Below are 19,590 nucleotides of genomic sequence, written 5' to 3'. Positions count from 1 at the left end.
TGTCCATGCCTCTCTCCCAGTTTCTCGTGGCTGCAGCCATGCTTGGCCTTCCTTGGCCTGTGGCAACATAACTCCAGTGGCTGCCTCCATCGTCACATGACCCATTTTCCCTCTGTGTGTGTATCCAAATTTCCTTCTCTTATATGGATGTCAGTCATTGGATTAAGGCCCACCCTAATCTAGTATGACCTCATGCTAACTTGATTACATCTGCAAAGACCCTCTATTCAGATAAGGTCACATGCACAGGTAGCAGGGGTTAGGACTTGAACGTGTTTTTTGTGGGGACATGATTCAATCCACAACAGGGACCATGAGAAGATACTTGTGTTAGTGGATTGTGATGCAAATTTTATGAGTAATTCCTATGAAATGTCCACCCCTGAGTCAAACCCATAGAAAGCCCTCAAACAGTATATGCTGTTATTCTTACTTTGATTCTCTCATCCCAGCAACAAGCTGCAGGTTTGCCTGTTTGCCTGGAGCCCAGCGCCTGTGGGTCTGAAATCCTGACTTGTGCCGTCAAACACCCAGAGGCTGCACTAATAAAAGCCAACATCTATTGAGCACTTACTGTATGCCAGGCACTGCCTATACACAAAAAAAATATCATATCACTCTGTCTCCACAATAATCCTATGAAATAGCAACTACTGTAACACCCGTTGAAAGATGCAGAAACAGGTTCAGAGAGGTTAGGTAACCTGCCTGAGGTCACCAGCTAGAAAGAAGCTAGTCTCAAACCCAATGAGTCCAGCCAGCCTGCCAGGGTGAGGACTCCCACCCATCCTTCCGGAGGGTAGCCCCATGCAGAACCAGCCCTGGGCAGGGCCACAGGGCCCTCCAGACGGGCGTGTGTGTGTGTGTGTGTGTGTGTGTGTGTGTGTGTGTGTGTGTGTGTGTGTGACTACTGTCTGTTTCTGTATATCTGTGTCTCTGTGCACCTATGTTTGTGTGTGTCTATACCTCTGTGTGGGTCTGTATGTGTATTTGTGTGTGTGTACCACAAGGTTACCAAGCCCCAGAGGAGAGTGGTGCCCCAGACCATCCTATATAGAAGGTCACACTGAGGCAGACACACAAAATCCCCATATAAAATCCCACAGAGACACACTACGCAGTCTTATATGCACGTAGGCGTACATATGTACATAGACACGTACTCATGACCACAGACACACACAAACAAACATATCTTCACATGGGGACACATGCAGACACCCAGGAGCTAGCAGGACCTGTGGTGTGGGGTGGGTGGGCGGGGAGCAATCTGCTAACTAAGAAAAGACAGAGATGGGCTTCAAAAGGCCTTTGTACAGCACAGATATGGGGGTCCCTCACCAGAGCACAGGGGGAGCTGTGCCCAGATCGAGGGCAATAGTGGGAACATAGGACCCAGAGGAGGGGGCCACCAGCTCTGCCAGATTGGGGTGAGGTCAGGGAGGGCTTCCCAGAGGAAGTGGCAGAGTGTGCTCTAGAAAGAAGAGCCTGACGTTTCTCAGTCCATCACACTCATGGAAAACACTAAGAGTCCAGAGACGGGAAGAGCGGGTGGGAGTGCATTTTGGAGTTTCTCACTGCTGGGAGAGAGGCGCAGGAAAAAAACGTATCATCTCCAACAGCCATTAGCCTCTCCCCGACAGGCCTTCCTACCCCCAACCTCTCCCCATCCCCAGTCATAGTTTGACATCCTCCCATAAGTCCCCTCTCCATGTCTGCAGTCACTATTGATTGCTGTTGTCCGCCCAGAAACCCTGTCCCCCGTCTCCAGGTAACAGGAAAATGCTTCCTTCCTTAGGGGAATTTCCTCTCCCTCACTCCATGTGGCTGGCACAATGCCAGGACCCCAGGCCCTCCGCCCCAGGCTAAACAAGAGATCCAGGCCTGGCCATCATTCCATCCCATCTCCCTGACCACAGCGATCGGCCATGGATGGACAGGTGACCCCAGCCAGGCCATCGGTCTCCTTTCCTAGGATTTACTGCGGCTTCTGGAAGGAAGAGTCTCAGTCTCCTGCCTCAGGAGCTAAGACGTTGTGACCCCTACGCTGCCTGTGGCCATGTCCACCTCTTGCCCCAGTGTGGAGAAAGGCTGTCTGCAATGGAAAGAGGATGGGCCCAAAAGAGGAAAGCAAAGTGGAGAGAATGCGAGCCCCGACAACTCGGTCCGAGTCTCTGATCCAGGTGCATCTTTCCCAGGCTTGAGAGCCAGTCAAGTCCCCTTTTTGCCAGTTCTGGTTGGGTTTCTGCCACCTGCCACTAAAGGAGACCTGACTAGCACAGTCCCCCTTCTCATTCTTTCTCTCGTCTGTCCTTGCCCCACCACCATCTCCCACTCAAATCCCCTCTCCACCAGAGGCACTGCCCGCCTACCTCTCACTCCTCCCCAAATCCATCCTCCCAAACTCCCTGCCTCCCACCCTCAGCCCCGCATTACCTACCCTCTCCAGAAGGAGCTGTCCTAGGGCTCCAATGGCAGCTGAGGGCCAGGACTGATTCCTAGGCCTGTGTGAGGAACCTGGACCTCCCTCTGTTAGCAGGGACATATAGAGCAGGCCTGCTCTGGGACAGGCCAGGGTATCTCTGCCCTATTCTAAGGCATCAGCCCTCTCTCTGGTCTCCCTGCCTCCTGTCTCTCTCCCCTCCAACCCATCCTGCACTCTGCAGTCAGACAGATCTTCCAAAAATGCAAATCTGACAGTGTCAAACCCACTCCCCCTACCCCCCAACCCCGCAGAACTCTGACCAGTCTCTGTGCCCTAGGGGATAATAGCCTTTAGCCTGGCTACTAGCTAGGGTATAGGTTTAGCTTCTGAGGCAGAGATGCCAAATAACACTGGCTTAAACAAGAGAGAAGTTTATTTGTCCCTTAGATAATAATTCACACATAAACCATCCAGTGGCTGGTTCCCTCTGTCTTGTTGCTCCATTGTTCCCGGGCTGTTGCCTTTGTTCACATGGTCCAAGGTGGGACAAGTTCACCTTCCAGCCAAGTTGCGACGAGGATAAAAGGTAGAGGAGAGGGCAGACCACTACCCTTTAAGGGAACAACCCTGAAACTGCCTACTGTACTTTTGCTCTAGCGTACTGGCTACACTGGTCACATGGGAGGCTGGGAAATGTAGTCTTTCTTTCAAGCAGCCATGTCTCATTACTGTGGAAGGAAAGGAGAATGGCTATTAGGGGACAGCCAGTCTCTGCCACAGCCTGGCATTCAGTGTCTTTCTCAGCAGCTTTACTCTGGGGCTCTGTATCTTTGAGCATGTTGTGAACCTTTGCCTACCTTCGCTTTCCTGCCTCCAAATGCAGGAAGCCTTCCCTGACCACCATCACCCCAGCCTGGATTGAGGGTCTCAGTGTCCATTGATCACATGGTGTTGTGTGTAAGGGCCCATCTCCCACCCTAGTTGGGAGCAACTCCAGGGCAGGGACCATAACTGATTTAATTCTGTGTCCCCCTGCCCAACACCAAGCCTGAAAGGGAATGGGCATCAGGGAATACAGAATAAAGGAATGAATGAGAAAGTGAACCATCTAAATTAGAAATTTTCAATTGATAAATGATTATTGATTGAATGAATGAATGAGCCCGGGAAGGCACCCGTGCGTTGAGGCGGGGCTGATCAGGCAGGCGAGGCTTCCCTGGGATCTCACCGCCACACACGCCGTTCCCTCTGCCCGGAGCGCTCTCTGCCTCCTCTGTGACTGCCCAGCTCGCGCTCAGCCTGTATGTCTCGTCTTAAACGTCACCTCTCGAGAGGGGTCTTCCCTGACTCACCTCCGCTCCCGTGTAGAGCAGCCCCTCCAGAGGCAGGCCCGTTCACCACCCCCCACTCCACAGGCCCCTGTCCTGCCCTTCGGAGTGCTCAGCCCAACTGTGATTAAATAATGTGCCCGCACTGATTTGTCCACAAGACTGAAAATTCCATAAGGTGAGTCTGTCTCTCTCGTTGTGTCCCCAGGGCCTAGCACAGTGCTGGACACACAGCAGCTGGCCAGTGAAAGTTAAACGAGTGAAACTCACCTCTACAGGTATCTTTAAAGGAGCTGACGTTTTGATCCAAAGGAGGGTCAGGATAATGTTTGTCGCATAAGTGGGTAGGTGGCAGCTTCAGCGCTGCATGGCAGGTGGCACCAAGAATCTGTGCGCCGGGCTAAGCCTGCCTGAGGGGCCAGTGAGGGGCGAGGAGAAAACTGTCCGCCAGCCCCTAGTCACAGAGCCCTGCACTCAGCCTGCTACACAGAGAAAACAAAACATTTGGGAACCCCACCTTCACCTCGACCGCTGGAAGGAGAGGGGCCCACTGGGAGCAGAAGACATTGCGACATGGATGGCAAGTTATTCAACTGCTCTGTGCCTTGATTCCCCACTGTGGAGGGCGATCGATCACAGTAGTACCTTCCTCATGTGATCTTTGTGAAGATTAAAGGGTTAATCCATGGACAGGGCCTGCTTCATTGTAAATGTTTGTGAATAATATAAAGGGACAATGAAAATACATGTGCTCTGGGCTCTGGCCTGAGAGGATCCCAATCCACTGTCACTGAGCCTCAGTTTTCTCATCTGTAAAGTGGGGGTGCCAATACCCACCCGCAGGGGCTCAGAGAGATGCAGTGAGACGAGGATGCCACGGACTCAGCACCATGCATGGCACCAGGGAATCCTCTCCTCTTCTCCCAAGACAGAGAGGGACGGGGCAGAGAATGTCTGTCAGCCTCACCTGCCTGAGGCAGGAGGCCTGGGGAGGGAGGAGGCTGCCTGGTGAATAATCTCATTAATGGTAATCATCACCCTGATGCTTGTTAATATAATAACACTGGGCTCCCAGCCGCTGCTTGGCTCTGAGCTGGCTCCTCTGTGCCTCTCATCTCTGCCTGGCGGGGGCTCCGTAAACACTCATTACACTCCCGTCCCCTGGGAGGCCGCCAGGAGAAGCTGCTATTCCCGACACACAGCTCAACTCTGGGCCGCAGGCTCTGCTTTTAATAAGCATCATCACACACACTCAGGCACACACACACGCGCTCACGCACACGCAAACACACACAGTTTTGCAACACTTTCCAAGCTCCTCGCTGACCACCAGTAATTGCTCACCATGGCTGAGCCTCACATGGTGTCAATAACAAGGATAGTGGCTACTCATTAAACACTCCCTGCTTGCCAGGCCCCGGTCTAAGTGCTCCACTTGTTTTAACCCACTTAATTTAAATGAGCATTCCTGTCATGTCCATTTTGCAGCCGAGGAAACTGAGGCACCTGAAGTAACTTTCAGCCTTGGCTGAATCACTGACCCATGAGCGGCAGAGCTGGGGCCTGATGCTGCCTTTCAGAGCATTAGCTCATTCAATCCCCATGGCGATTCAAATCCTCCTTCTCCCCACTGCACTCGTGAGGAAATGGGCTTAGAGAAGTGATGTCATTTGCCCAGGAACACACAGCTAGGACCTGCGGGCCATGGGCTGTCTAACTTGAGAGCCTGTCATACTGCTCCCCCCGGGATGGAAGCAGGGAAGGAAATCTTATTCCTCTTTTAAAGATGGAGAAACTGGGACCCAAAGAGATTAAGAGACTTGCCCCACATCACACAGGCATCGATGCGGAGAGCGAGGGCTAGCTCAAAGCCTGGATTCCTGGCCATCTCTTCCCCGCCTCCCACCCTCACCCCCACCAAGGAGCCTCTTGCTCGGAGACCCTAATTCAGACCCAGAATCAGCTGGCTCAGACATGGGGGCGTTCAGCATCAGAGGGCCCCAGACCACCTGGGGTTCCCTCCAGGCCATGGCCATTCTGTGTCACCACTGACTTCCTAGCTGCGTGCCCCTGGGGAAGTCACATCACCTCTCCGGGCCTGAGTTTCCTCAAAATGGAGACAAGAGCTGACACTTAGGGAGCATTTACAACATTCCAAGACTGGTCTATGTGTTGGCCATGTAATATCTCATTTTACGCCCACTGCAACCCTAAAAGGAAGATATTAAAAGAGTCTATGATTTTCAAGATTCTGTTATCCTACAGGATTCTATGATTCCCACAGGGTCTGTTATGAAAGACCCTGATCTTAAAAAGAGTCTAAAAAGATTCCATTATTCTAGAATTCTCAGGTGCTGGAAGGTTCCATCCATCTGTCTGTGAATCGTAATGTTAAAGGATTTCATGAATTGGTGATTCATTGAACCTCAAGGGCAAGAGGCAATTTGTCAGCCTTCAGTCAGCCTTGAAAGCCACCAGTGTCCACCCACTGCCCCCGCCCCCTCCCTCCGCTATGACATCAGGGCCAGCCGAGGCGGAACAACCTGCCTCTATGACAGGCCTTGGGTCTAAAGCCAGCAAGGACCGTGGAGGCCGCCGGAGTGCTTGGGGGGTGGCTCCCAGACAAAGGGTTCCATGGACCCGCCTCCGCTGCCCTGGCCCCGTCTTTCACACAATGGAAGGACCTTTCGAGGCTGCATCCAGATCGCCCCCTCCCTCAGCCAGAGACACCCAGAAATACAGCTGAGTTCAGTCTCAGAGCAGCCCCTTCCCTGCTCAGAAGGGCCCCAGCAAGGAGGTGGGGAGCAGAGAGAAAGGCAGGTGTCTCTTCATTCTCTTAGCCAGTCTGACCTCTCTGCCTTTGCTCATGCCCTGCTTGGCATACCCCTCTTCCTCTTTCTCTAAGAATCCTTCAAGGGCCAGCTCAAGCCCCACCTCCTCCAGGAGGACCTGCCTGGTTATTCTAAAATTCACTGATTCCCTCTCTCTCCGAAGTTCTGTTGCATGACATTGAGTACTAATGTGGGACTCAGAAATTCCAGAGCCTCCTTTCCTCTCCAATCCATCCTCCCTGCTACCACCAGAGTGGTCTTTCGGGAACACACATGTGACCTTGTCACTCTCTTTCTACAGATCTTGACCCTCAAGCATGACATTCAAGACCATCCCTACCTCTGGTCCCACCTTTTCTGTCTGGCTTCATTTCCTGCCTCAGATCCATGCACTAAGGCTTGACCAGGAGAAGTGGGGATCTGCCTCCCAGATTATGTGGGCACTGAGGCGGCCCTTCTGAGGCTGGAGCAACTGGGACCCTGCCTTGATCCCAAGAGACAGATGTTGAAGGTCTCCGCCCCCACCTCATTACACACACACACACACACACACACACACACACACACACACCAAGCTGCCACCAGGGAGCCCACTGGGGTTTGCAGCCTTAGAGAGCATGTTAGTACCATGGACAGCGCCACAGGCAGGCTCTGGGTGCTACTAAAATCCATCTGCATGCATGCATGTCCTGCGACATGCATGGATTTCATACAGCAGGCATTTGTTGAGCACCAGCTGCATGCCCCACACCTGCTAGGTGTTATGGAAAATACCAGAAGGAGAGATATTGACCTTTGCTGCACCCAAGAAACTTACAGTCTGGATGGGGAATTGATTGCCCTGGTACCAACTTCTCACCTCTCTCCCTGCAGGCTGCCAGAGCCATGCTTACAAACCGTAAATCTGATCATATCACTCTCTAAAAAGCTCCATGCACGCACGCACACACACACCAATGTTTATAGAGTAAAATCCAAGCCATTGAACACGGCATTCAAGGCCCTCTCTGACCCAGGCCCACTATTCTCTTGCCCTTGCCAACCCCTTTAAATGCAACACTGAGCCTCACTTGATTTCCATCCATTCCCAAACATCCTGGGGTGTTTTCTCACTCTTTCCCCCTCACTCGAGGAGTATTTCCCCTCTTCTTTTCACAGAGAACTCCTATATCGCCTTCAAAACTCAAACCAAGGGACTCTCCTGGTGGCGCAGTGGTTAAGAATCTGCCTGCCAATGCAGGGCACACAGGTTTGATCCCTGGTCCGGGAAGATCCCACATGCTGCAGAGCAACTAAGCCGGTGCGCCACAACTACTGAGCCTGCGCTCTAGAGCCTGCGAGCCACAGCTACTGAGCCCATGTAATGCAGCTACTGAAGCCCGCGTGCCTGGAGCCCGTGCTCCACAGCAGGAGAAGCCACTGCAATGAGAAGCCCACGCACCGCAACAAAGAGTAGCCCCCGCTCGCCGCAACTAGAGAAAGCCCGCGCACAGAACGAAAGACCCAATGCAACCATAAATTAATGAAAAAAATGAACTAATTAATGAAAAAACCCTCAAGCCAAATATTTCCTCCTCCTGGAAGCCCCAAAGTTCATTGTTCCCTCCTCTGTACTCCCAGAAGTTAATTGTTCCCTCCTCTGTACCTGCATCACCTGGCATCATTGAATTCTGACTTACCGCGCATCCCTCATGTCAGACATAAGTTAGCTTAATTTGCCCGGGCCCGTTAGAAAACACTGGTGGTTACCAGAGTGCAGGGGCTTTCTAAGAACTGTAGTTGATTAACCACAATGCCAGCAATACTCATATCCAACAACTTCAGATTCAGATTTACTTGGAAATCTAAAAATAATGTCAAAGCTGTGCTTTTTATGTCATTTTTTTCACTCTAGAAATCTGTCTGCCTTGTCTTTGGGAAGAGAGAGAATTATTTATTATATAGCTCAAATGCCCAATAATTGTTAGCAAATAAAACATAGCCTCTAGTAAATCTAATGCAGATGTGAGGCTCAGCCCTGTTCCTTCCATGTCATGAGTATTCTCAGGTATCTGATTCCAGGTCTGTCTTCTCCACCCCAGCCTGTGAGTTCCCTGAGGGCCAGGACTGTGTGTCTTTTAATTCCATATCCCTAGTACCTAGCACTGTGGTGGGCACAAAGTAGGCTTCTATCAATATTGGATGAATGATTAACAAACTAGAATGAATCACATGGGCTTGAGTTAAGATTGCCTAGGTTCAAATCCTCATTCTGCCTTGTGTTAGCTATGTAACTTTAGACACATTTTAAAGAGATCTCAGTTTTCTGATCTGTAAAATGGGCATATTAATAGTATCGACCTCATGAGGTTATTACAACATCTAAATGGAACACTGTATATAAAGGCCCAGGCATAGAACCTGGCCAAGAGTGAGTGCCCTATAATGGTTCATTGTTATTATCAATGCTGTTGGGTTGACTTGCATGGTTTATATTTAAGCTCATTGGAATTCAGAGGAAAGAGAGCACCATGAAGTGGAGTCATCCAAGATGATGTTATGAGCTAATATTTATCAAGCATTTTCTATGTGCCATGTATTAACTTAATTAAACCTCAGGACCATTCTATGAGATGGGTACTATGATTCTCCTCCATTTCATCCCCATAGGATACTAAGGTATGGGAGGGTAAATGAATTGCTGGAGATTACATAGCTGATAACTAGAGGAGCCAGGATTCAAACCAGAACAGCGTGGCCCCAGTCCATTTCTTAACTTGTATGCAACACAGCTAACACCAAGAAAGCTAGAGGCTGAGCAGGGCCTTGAAGAACAAGACACAAGACAGAGGCACCCATGATAGGAAGGAGGACTAAGAACTTCCCCCTTCATACCTTCCCAACAGCCAACCCAGGGACTCTCTCGCAAGCCTGCCTCCCTCCCTTCAGTTCTCTTGTTCCCACCTCACTCATCTGACCACCTCCAACAGGCCCTGCCTTCTCTCGATCCTCCACTTTTCCAGGTCTAAGTATTTCCTCCTGGCCTCTCTTCCTCCCCTTTCCAGCCCCAGCGACTAACGCTGCCTGGGAGTTCCCAGAGGGGGTGATGTTGGAGTAGGGCTTTGAAGGACCTATAGGAGTTTGCCAAGAGAAGGGTGGAGAGGGGTCAAGGTTTTCTTGACCAAAGTTTTTCTTGGTCAAAGGTTTTACCATTTTCTTATCTACACCCTTAGCCTTCTCAGAATCTCCATGCATCAGTCTCCCCATCTGTAAACATGAGAGTAATAAGAATACCTACCGCCTCTCAGAGTTTTTGTAAAGATTAAATGTGTTAGTCTGCTTGGGTTGCCATCACCATATACCAAACACTGGGTTTACTGACTTAAACAAGAGACATTTATCTTCTCACAGTTCTGGAGGCTGGAAGTCCAAGATCAAGATGCCAACATGGTTGGTTTCTAGTGAAGTCTCTCTTCCTGCCTTGCAGACGGCCACCTTCTCACTGTGCCCTCATGTGGGCCTTTCCTATGTGCTCACAGAGAGGGGGGCACACAGTCTCTTTAGGGTCTCTTCTTATAAGGTAAGGACACCAATCCTATTGGACCAGGGCCCTACTCTTATGACTTCATTTAATCTTAATTACTTCCTTAGAGGCCCCATCTCCAAATACTGTTGCCTTGGGGGTTGGGGCTTCAACATATGAATTATGCCAGGGGAAAACAATTCAGTCCATAGCATTAAATATGGTAATAATGCAAAATTATTTTATTTAATAAATACCTATATAGCACTTGCCAGGTACTTTTCTAAATGCCACACATTTTTTTGAATGCTTAGATCATGCCCAGCATGTGGTAAGTACAATCCATGTCTTGGATTGTGAAGATCATTATTGTGAAGACCATCACTCTTACTGTTGTGCCCCTGCTGTGTGTCAGCCATTGTGTTGGACGCTTAGATGTGCCTGCTCTTTGGATCCCCACAAATTCTTCAGTGGCCTCTACTGTGTCCATTAGACAGAGGAGAAAGCCAGACTCAGGAGCAAATTGGCTTCCCCAGGACAATCCAGGAAGAACTTGCTGAGGCTGGTGGAGAACCCACATCTCTCCACTCTCTTTCAGTATTTCCAGCAAGACATAATAAATGTCTAGACTTGGCCAGAGCCATGAAAATGGGGAGAAATGACCAAGTTCAATGTCCTTCAAAGTGGGAGGAGTCATCCTCCCCAACCAGTCCACCTCCCGGGACTGATGTGGACAGTAAGCAGGGCCAAGGGTTCCTTGGAAAGTGCTCTGTGAGCTGTGACACGTGCTCTGTGAGCTGTGACACGTGCTCTGTGAGCTGTGACACCCACTCCGGAAGGGCCATTTCTCTTACTCTCTTTGGCAGAAGGCAAATACCTCTGGAGGAGGCAATAACTGAAGCCACTGTCACTCATCACCGTTTCATGTGAATTTCTTCATCAGAACAGTTTCATGTGAATTTCTTCATCAGAGCCATTCAGGAGAGCCAGGTTCCATAAAAGGGGAGGGAGCGGGGCCCCTGAAGGTGCTGGCCGTCTGGGAGTGGACGACATCAAGCCAGGGAAAATATGACATTCCAGGAGTCCACAGCAGGGCTAGGGTGAGGGCCAGGGGGCCTGGGCTTGGAGTCAGAAGACCCAGCTCTGCATCTCCCGGGGGGGCGGTGGCGGGGGAAGTCCTCATGCTCCCTGGGAATCAACTTCTTTTCGTTAACATCTTATTATGAAGAATTTAACATTTAAACTTAGAGCTGACAGAATAATATAATGAGCCCCCTATATGCCTACTACTCAACTTGTATAATTATCAACCTAAGTCCCATCTTACGTCCTCCATTCTCCCACCCACTCCTCCCCATATTTTTTAAGCCAATCCCAGACATCCCATCACTTCATCTGCCAAAATTTCAGTCTGTATGAAGATAAAGACTCTTTTAAAAAAAAAAAAAACATAACTACAGGGCCATTATCACATCTAAGAACATTGACAATGATTCCTTTATGACAAATATTCATTCAATGTTCACATTTCCACTTGCCCCATAATTAGCTCTTGTTTTTAGAATTTGTTTGAATCAGCATCCAAATCAAGTTCCCACATGGATTGGTTAACACGTCTTTTAAGCTTATCTATAAAATCCCTCTCCATCTCTTTTCCTTTCCCCTTCCTTACAATTTATTAGTTGAAGAAGCTGGGTGGTTTGTCCCAAAGAAGTGTCCCACAATGTGGATTTTGGTCACAGGGTCAGTGTCTTTATCTGTAAAGCAGGGAATCATTCTCTCCAAGAATTAAGTGAGATAATGTCTGTGAATGGGCTCTGACAATTGGAAGGCACCCACAATTGTCATGTGTTAATGTAACTTTCAAGCCTTTCAATACCCTGTGCATCTGTTTTTCTGATGATATAATTGAGGATCAGAGAAGCTTAGTAACCTGCCCACGCTCACACAACTAACTAACAGTAGAGGGAGGAAAGGGTGGTGGAACTGAAAGAACATTGACTCCATGTGGAAACTCACACTCGAATCCCACTACACCTTTTAATAGCATTATGGCCTCAGGTTTCTGCTTTTTTTTGGCTGCATCAGGTCTTCGTTGCTGCACGTGGGCTTTTTCTAGTTGTGGCGAGCGGGGGCTACTCTTCGTTGCGGTGTGCAGTGCTTCTCATTGTGGTGGCTTCTCTTGTTGAGGAGCACAGGCTCTAGGCACACAGGCTTCAGTAGTTGTGGCTCGCGGGTTCTAGAGCGCAGGCTCAGTAGTTGTGGCGCACGGGCTTCGTTGCTCCGCGGTATGTGGGATCTTCCCGGCCCAGGGCTCAAACCCGTGTCCCCTGCATTAGCAGGCAGATTCTTAACCACTGTGCCACCAGGGAAGCCCTCTGCTTTCTTCATTTGCAAAAACCAGTCAGGGGGGCAGACCTGCACGAGGCTAAAATGAGCTAATGTGAGACGAGCCCGTCTCACGGTGCCTGGCAGTCAGTGCCTCACCCATCCCCTCTGCTGTCTGCTCTCTGGCCCAGCCTCCTTCTTCCCTGAGTGTGGATAAGGCTTGCAGCTCTGGCGGTAATAAACCTGGACCTTCGGTCTGTCCCAAGCCCACCCTCAGGCCAGCAGAGGCAGGGTGGGCGGCGCTCGGAAGCTGAGCACACTCTGTTCTTGGGGCAGCTTGGCAGGAGACTGCAACCTCATGGGCCTCAGGAAACAATCAGCTATTCTTCCTCCTTCCCCCTCTGTTTGTTGCTCATCCCTGGGCCAAGGGGCCCAGAGAGAAATGCTCCAACTCCCAGCAGCTTCCAGCCCATCTGTACAACCTACATGGATGACTTCCAGGCATCAGCCTCAGCTCTGACAAGCCTCAGCCTAAGTCATAGTTCACTCCAGAGCTGACACCGATATTTTGATTTCTACCCAGATTCCTTGTCATTTACTCATTCAACAGGCAGCAGGCTGGACCCTGCAGATAATGACAGCAACAGCAACAACAACAATACGAATAATAGCCCAGTTATATAGCACCTACTGTATGCCAGGCATGGTTCTGAACACCACGCATATGAGGCAGGCACTATTAGCCCATTTTACAGGTGAGGAGACTGAGCACTAGGAGTCTGAATAACCCGCCCAAGGTCTCATAGCTAGTCAGTGGTGGAGTTGGGATTTGAGTAAAGGTTTGCCTGTTAAAGACTGATTGTACAAAGAGGGATTGAAGTCCAGCAGCTGGGTGCCACATATGCCAAGCTCCATGCTACTTGCTTTCAATATGTTATCTCATTTAATCTTCACAAGAGTCTCCAAATATTGACCTTATTGTCCACATTTGCACATGAGGAAACAGGCTCAGAGAGGTACAGCATTGTGCCCAAGTGCACACAGCTGAGTCCACTCGACTCCAGGATCAGACTCTTTTTACTCTTCCAGGCTGAGAACACAATATGATGCAGGTCACTTGAATTCAGATGAGAAGGTGGTGGGGGCCCTGCAGGTGGGAAGATAACTCTAGGTTATAGGAACTCAGAGAGGATGGAATCAACTTCCAAAACTCCCTGAAGGAGGGACCATGTCAGGAGCTGGGACTTGAATGGTGGCAAAACCACCCCTCATGTCATAGCAGGCTTCTAACTGGGGCCCAGGCCTCTGTGAGAACCTCAACATGGTGAGGCTGGCCCCTTCACCCCATTTTATAGCTGTGCAGCCTGAGACTGTCAGGGCACACATGGTCTGAAGTTCCACAGTGAGGACCCAGGCCTTGGGGCTCTGTCCCTGAATTGTCTGGCAGTGAGGGGAATGCTTGGTGGGGGGTGGTTGGAGGTGGTGGCTGAGGAAACACACCCCCACAGACCAGTGTCATTACATAGTCATGAGACCCTGGTTTTTAGCTCTCTCCCAAGTAGATTAAGTGCTCACCAGGATGGCACCTGGGGGCACTCAAGAAACTTTAGTGAAGGGAGGGCAGGTTGGGTAGGATCTTGTACCACATCCAGGGGCCTCAGCCTCCAACCCACCCCAGAACCATCAGGACCCTGTGTGAGTATCACATTTTAAGATGAATAAATCTCTAGAGGACATGGAGAGGTTTTCTTTGAAGGAGGAAGGGTTTTGACCATGACACTCATGCCTGGAGCTATCCCATGGCAAGGGGGCAGAGCCCTGCGTGCCTCCAGAGGAGAATGAAGACCAGAGAAAGGAAACACAAGAGAGGCAGATTTTGGCTAAAAATAAAGGACTTCTCAACAGGCAGAGTGATCTGGTCCCCAGGATGCACCAAGCCCCTGTCATAAGAGGTGTGCTGGCAGGGGCAGGGAAGTCCCCCAAGAGGCACTGAAGAAGGGATTTCTACCCCAAGGGGCCCAGGGCTGGCTCTAAGGCCCTCCCAGCTCCATGACCCTGTGATCCCAGGAGATCATCTGGGCTTCCAGGCCACGGAACTCCTGTCCCGGGTTCACTTCTGTCCCAACGCCATCATCCAAGACCCTGTGAGCTGAGGTTGACCGTGCTGAGTGTTCCTCCTCACATAGTCTTTGGGGATGTTGTTAATGCTTACCCCATTTCTCAGGTAAGAACACTGAGCCTCATGCCAAGTAGGTCCTCCAGAGTCAGAGCTAGGAAACGTCACCTGGGCTTGAAACCAGGCCCTTCAGACCCCAAAGACATCTCACCTTGGCCAGTCCAGTTCCAATATCCTGCGGTCCCAAGATTCTCTCCTGTGGCTGGAAACCACAGTTCTTCTTCCCCTGGGGCTGGACCACAGGGCCCCCGGTGCCACCACAGCCTGGCACCGCCCAACCGCAGCGCCCACTCAGCCTCGCCGCAGTCAGCTCCATGGCCTCCCGAACACTCTCAACCTAGAGCAGCTTTTACCATAATGGTTCCCACGAGGGGCTGTCGGTCAATTTCCTTTGCTTGCTTCTCAATTTCATTTAAAGGGGGATGTGGCTGAGGCCCAAATGGGACAGCGGGCTGCCCCACCCCCAAATGACCTCCATGCTTATCTCACGCTCTGACCACAGTGCAGCATTTCGGTTTAATTTTATTTCCTCTTATAAATGGGCACAGCACAGGAAGTGTTAAAAAAAAAACAAAAAGAAAAAAACCACAGTTCCTTCACAAGGCTGGGACAGGTGAGCGCCCACAGTGGAGCAGGTGCCTTGGTTTCTTTCTCCAGTCTTTTTCCACTGCTTTTTCGTATTTAAAGTTTTGGCCATGAACTCAGGACAGGTATGGTTAATAAACAGGTTATGAGGGAGAGGAGGGGCAGGTAAGGCCTGGGGGAGGGAAGGACAAACTCCCCGTACCCCAGGCCAGGTTCTTGGAGGGATCTGTATAGGAGAAAGGACGCACAGGAGGGACACTGTCTTCAGGGGGCTCTCTGGAGCCACACTGCTGCCTACGAAAAATATTTACATGCATTCGCCACGCTGGGGCTGGTGCACTGAGTTGCCTGGTGGGCACCCGGGGGATGCTGGGGCCATCAGCCCTTAGATGGCAACTCTGGGGCCCAGCCTCGGCATCTCTGTAAATCTGTACACAGTCTGTGGGCTTCTATTTACAGGCAGGAGGCCTGGGGAAGCAAGTCCAGGGTGGTGGTTGTCAGGAGAAGAAATTCAGGAGCGCCAAGTAGGCAGTGCCCACTCCTGTTACCATGAGGCAGAGGTGTGTCTGCTCTGTGCCCAGGACCCCATCTGTCCAGGAAGCCTGGACAGATGGCTTTGCCAACCCCGGGAGGGGCTGACCTGCCCGGCCCAGCCCCGGTGACCACCCATCTGCTTCTGAACAAGGGGACCAACCCTTCAGGGGAGGCATCCCCTCTGGCCCCCTGGGGAGACAGAGCTTGGGCTCTAGGAGTCACAGCTGAGGGGTGGCCCCAGCCTGCCTTGCACTCTCTGGCAGCTGAGGCCCCAGAGGCTGTCAAGCACACAAGCTCCCTCTTCCTCTGGAATTGGCCACGTTTCCCGGCAATGCCAGGGCCCTGCAGGACGCCCTCCCCAGGAGCACCGGGGTGGCTGGGGACATATTTGGGCAGGGCCTGCACGCATCACACCATGTATCCAGGCAGGGTGAGAGCTCCAGCTCGTCCTTTGTACCGCCCACTCTGGGATTGCTGCGCTGGACTTGGGCTGGCTGGGATGGATTTGGGCTGATCGGACGGTGTGAAACTTCATGAAGGTAAAGCCTGGACATTTTTCTTGGTTCCAGGGCCCCATGAACGAGGCCCTCGGCCTCTTCTCGCAAATGCTAAGGACACAGAGAAAAGGCCGGTGCCAGGAGGCCCCAAGTTAGAAGCCAGCCCACAGAGCATGAGGAGTTAGGCCTGCTGGGGCCAGGCTGGACCCATGCAGCCCCTCTGAGCCCACTCCAGCCAGCCTACGCCCTGCTCAGCCGTCCTGTGCTCGACCCTGCACCCACCACGGGCTCCAGCCCCATGCCGAGGCTGTGCCCACTGCTGGGTCTCTTACCCCAGTCCCAGCATCCCAGAGCTCCCCTGGGTGGTCCAGATCCCCTCTCCTTCTTGCTCCCTGGCTTCTCAGCCTTGGCCTGCCCAGGCCTTCTCACCAGAGCTGCTGCCCCAGGACAGCAGCCCGCCAGGAAGCAGGGTAGAGGGAGGCTGGGACTTTGGTCTCTCCTGTCCCCCAGCCCTTACACTCCAGGGATGACTGAGGCCAGGTCACCTCCAACAGATCGTGGGCCCAGGAGGCCTCCCCCTACTCCTGCCCCTCAAAGAGTGGGACCAGCTAGGTTCCTCACCAGCCTCCAGGCCCTGCCAAGGGGGCCTGCAGGTCTGAAAGATGGAGCCCCAGCCTGGGAGTAGGACAGTGGAAACGACAGGCTGCAAAGCTCCCTAGACCTCACCCTCACCGCCTCAGGCACCCCCAGCCCTCACCCTGCACGAGTCTATTGCCAGCAAGTCTTGAAAAGGGAACAGAAATAAAACCCGGGCTCCTGACTTTAATCTGGGTTGTCGGCAAGGGGTGGGGGTGTGAGGCCCAGACCATGACAACTCAGACCACATCCCTTGGCTCCAAGAGGCCCCACCTAGCACACCCCCCATAGGAGATTTGTGACCCCACATTTAAAGTATCTACATAAGAGGCTCCATCTGCAAGGGTAACAGAGACGGGGGAGGCGGGCTGGGGCCTGTGACACCCCGACTCCAGCCTGCCCGCAGCCCTCGGCCTGGGGCAGTGCGTCTGGATGGGCTGCTTCCACCTGCAGCCAGGACAACCGCCAGGTTGTCTGGCCAAATGAATGGGCAGGTGTCCACGGGAGGCCCCCAGGGGCCCAGGGGTGGGGCTGAGGTGGACCCGGCAAGGCCAAAGGGAGAGGGTGCAGAGGGCCCAGGTGCAGGGCCCACCCTCGCAGGCACTTTGGAGACTTGTGTCCTGGGAGGCAGAGTCGTACCCCAGCTCAGAGCAGGGGGGGGATGTAGGGAGCCCAGGAGCCCCACCACATGCTCCCTCCCCACCTGGGGCCTTCGGTCCCGGGGGACCCAAGCCCCCTCCCCAGCCAAGGCTGAATTCCGGGAACCAGCCTGCCTTCCTCAGCAAGTGGGGGACTTGCCCCCAAGAAAGCCCTTTGCAGGCTACAGAGAGGAGGGAAACAGGCAGGGTGAAGCCAGGCTCAGCAGGTGTGCAACGTCCTGAGGGGGCTTGTGGCAATGGCCCCCACACCGCACTTCATTCCAGGAAAGGCAAGTGTCCAAGTGTGAGAGCGGGGCTGTGTGGGTGAGACTGTGCAGCCACGTGGGATTGCATCGTCCTTGCCGGGGTCAGTGGCAATGTGGTTGGTGAGGGTGTCGTGAGGGCTGAGTGTGACAGGGCACCTCAGGGGACCCAATATGGGCTGATTGTTCTGGCCTAATGGCACCCTCCCCAGTGAGCCTGAAAGCTGGAGGCAACGTGTGTGGTGTCAGGTGTATGGGTGGGTGGGGGGTGGGAGGAGTGTGGCAGAGAGGGAGGCAGGCCACACCATCACCACTGGGTAACGATGATTAGTGACTTGCATTGTCATAAGCATTTGGGGGCACATAAGAAATGAATAAACCTCTTTGGAAGAACGTGTGTGTCTGTGACATGTCTGGATTGGCTGGGTGGTCAAGATTGCATATAATTTTGTCACTGCGTGCTTTTGTCTGTGTGTGACAATACGTGTGACCATGTGGGAGATAGTGTCTGTGCAGAGTCCACTCGGAAGGAGGTCCAAGCAGCCCAGCCCCTCCTCACCAGTGGCTGCCAGTGCACTCTCGGGAAGCCAATTCCTCAGGGGCAGACCGGGAAGGAGGTGAAGCCTGTGGGTGCATGTGCATTGGGCAAGGGTGAGGGAAAACGACCCCACAACCCCAGAGAGGCCGGGACAAGACAGGTTGGTGGTGAGGGGTACTGTCTCACCCAAGAAGGGAGGGGGCCTGGGACAGAAGCAAGAGGTTGCAGTGCCTCAGTGATTTCAAGGGCTGAGTTTGCCAAATGCTTGTCCTGGAAACCAGCCTGAGTGCCTCTCTGCCCCCAAAAGGAAACCTCAGTCAGCCCCGTGGGGCCAGGTTGGGGCTTAAGCCCCACCCCTTCTTCCACCAGCCTATCAGGAGTTTCCTTCCTCCTGTCCACCTGACATGAGGTCCTAAAGCCCCAGGCTGGTGGGGGCGGACAAGTGATGAGCTCATAAGGGCACAGTCTGGAGCAGATGGCAATGCCCCCTGTCCCTTGGGGAAGAGCTGTGTGAAGCTGGCAGTCTGGGCAGACCTTGGGAGGGTGGCAGAGATGAACTGGGGCCAGGCTGTCTCCCAGGCCCAGTCCCAGACCCAGTCCCAGGGTGGGACTGGTGGCTCCGGACCAGGGAGTGGGCGCAGGGGTGGCGCTGAGGCTACAGGGAGGCACTCTGGCTCCGCTAGGCGTAGAACTCCTCTTGCTTGTCGGGCTTCTGGTATGTGACGCTCGCCTGTTTGGGTTCCTCCAGCGTGTAGCTGCCCTCGTCCTTCTTCTTCATGCGGTAGATGAGCAGTGTGACCAGGAAGGCGGCAAAGAGGGCGCCCACCACCCCGCCCACAATCACAGCTGTGGAGGAAGAGGGCAGAGGTCAAGAGCCAGAGGCAGGGTGGGACGAGCTTAGAGCCTGAGGAGAGGGCAGAGGGCCCTGGGGGATGGGGGCAAGAGTTGGGAAAGGGCTGGGAATCTTGAACCTGAGACCAGAGTTGGAGTGAAGTTTGGAGTCAATGCTAAAACACCAGCACTGGCTGCCATTTACAGCCCTCACTGCAGCCTGGCACTGTTCTAATCACCTGTTCTCATCACATGAATGCATGGAATCTTCACACAGTGCTATGAGGGAGGTGCTGTGCTACGGTCCTCATCAAATGTAAGATGCCATCAATCAGAAGATGCTCCAGTATTTTATATACCCTTAGGATGGAAAAATCTCTGCCATCTAAACTAGGACACATCCCAACTGCAGAAGGGTTAACATATGAACAGATGTGCACTTAGAATTGATTAAGTGCAAAATGATTATCCCCATTCC

At 52.4% G+C, this 19,590-nt stretch overlaps 1 protein-coding gene and 1 long non-coding RNA gene across 2 annotated transcripts in view; one reads left to right on the top strand and one right to left on the bottom strand.

Moving 5' to 3' along the window:
• Nucleotides 1-19,590, top strand: part of LOC309637465 — a 606,851-nt gene that overhangs the window by 363,575 nt on the left and 223,686 nt on the right. The window lies entirely within an intron of this gene.
• SDC3 (syndecan 3) overlaps nt 15,098-19,590 on the bottom strand; it is a 38,085-nt gene continuing 33,592 nt past the window's right edge. Inside the window, exon 5 of the mRNA XM_082423058.1 lies at nt 15,098-19,127. Within this exon, the coding sequence (XP_082279184.1) occupies nt 18,961-19,127 (167 nt within the window). The 3' untranslated portion in view covers nt 15,098-18,960. The remainder of the gene's footprint in view (nt 19,128-19,590) is intronic.

This window comes from Balaenoptera physalus (assembly GCF_965194825.1).
Source record: "Balaenoptera physalus genome assembly, chromosome: 1".
NCBI lineage: Eukaryota > Metazoa > Chordata > Mammalia > Artiodactyla > Balaenopteridae > Balaenoptera > Balaenoptera physalus.
This window is presented reverse-complemented; position numbering and strand designations above follow the sequence as displayed.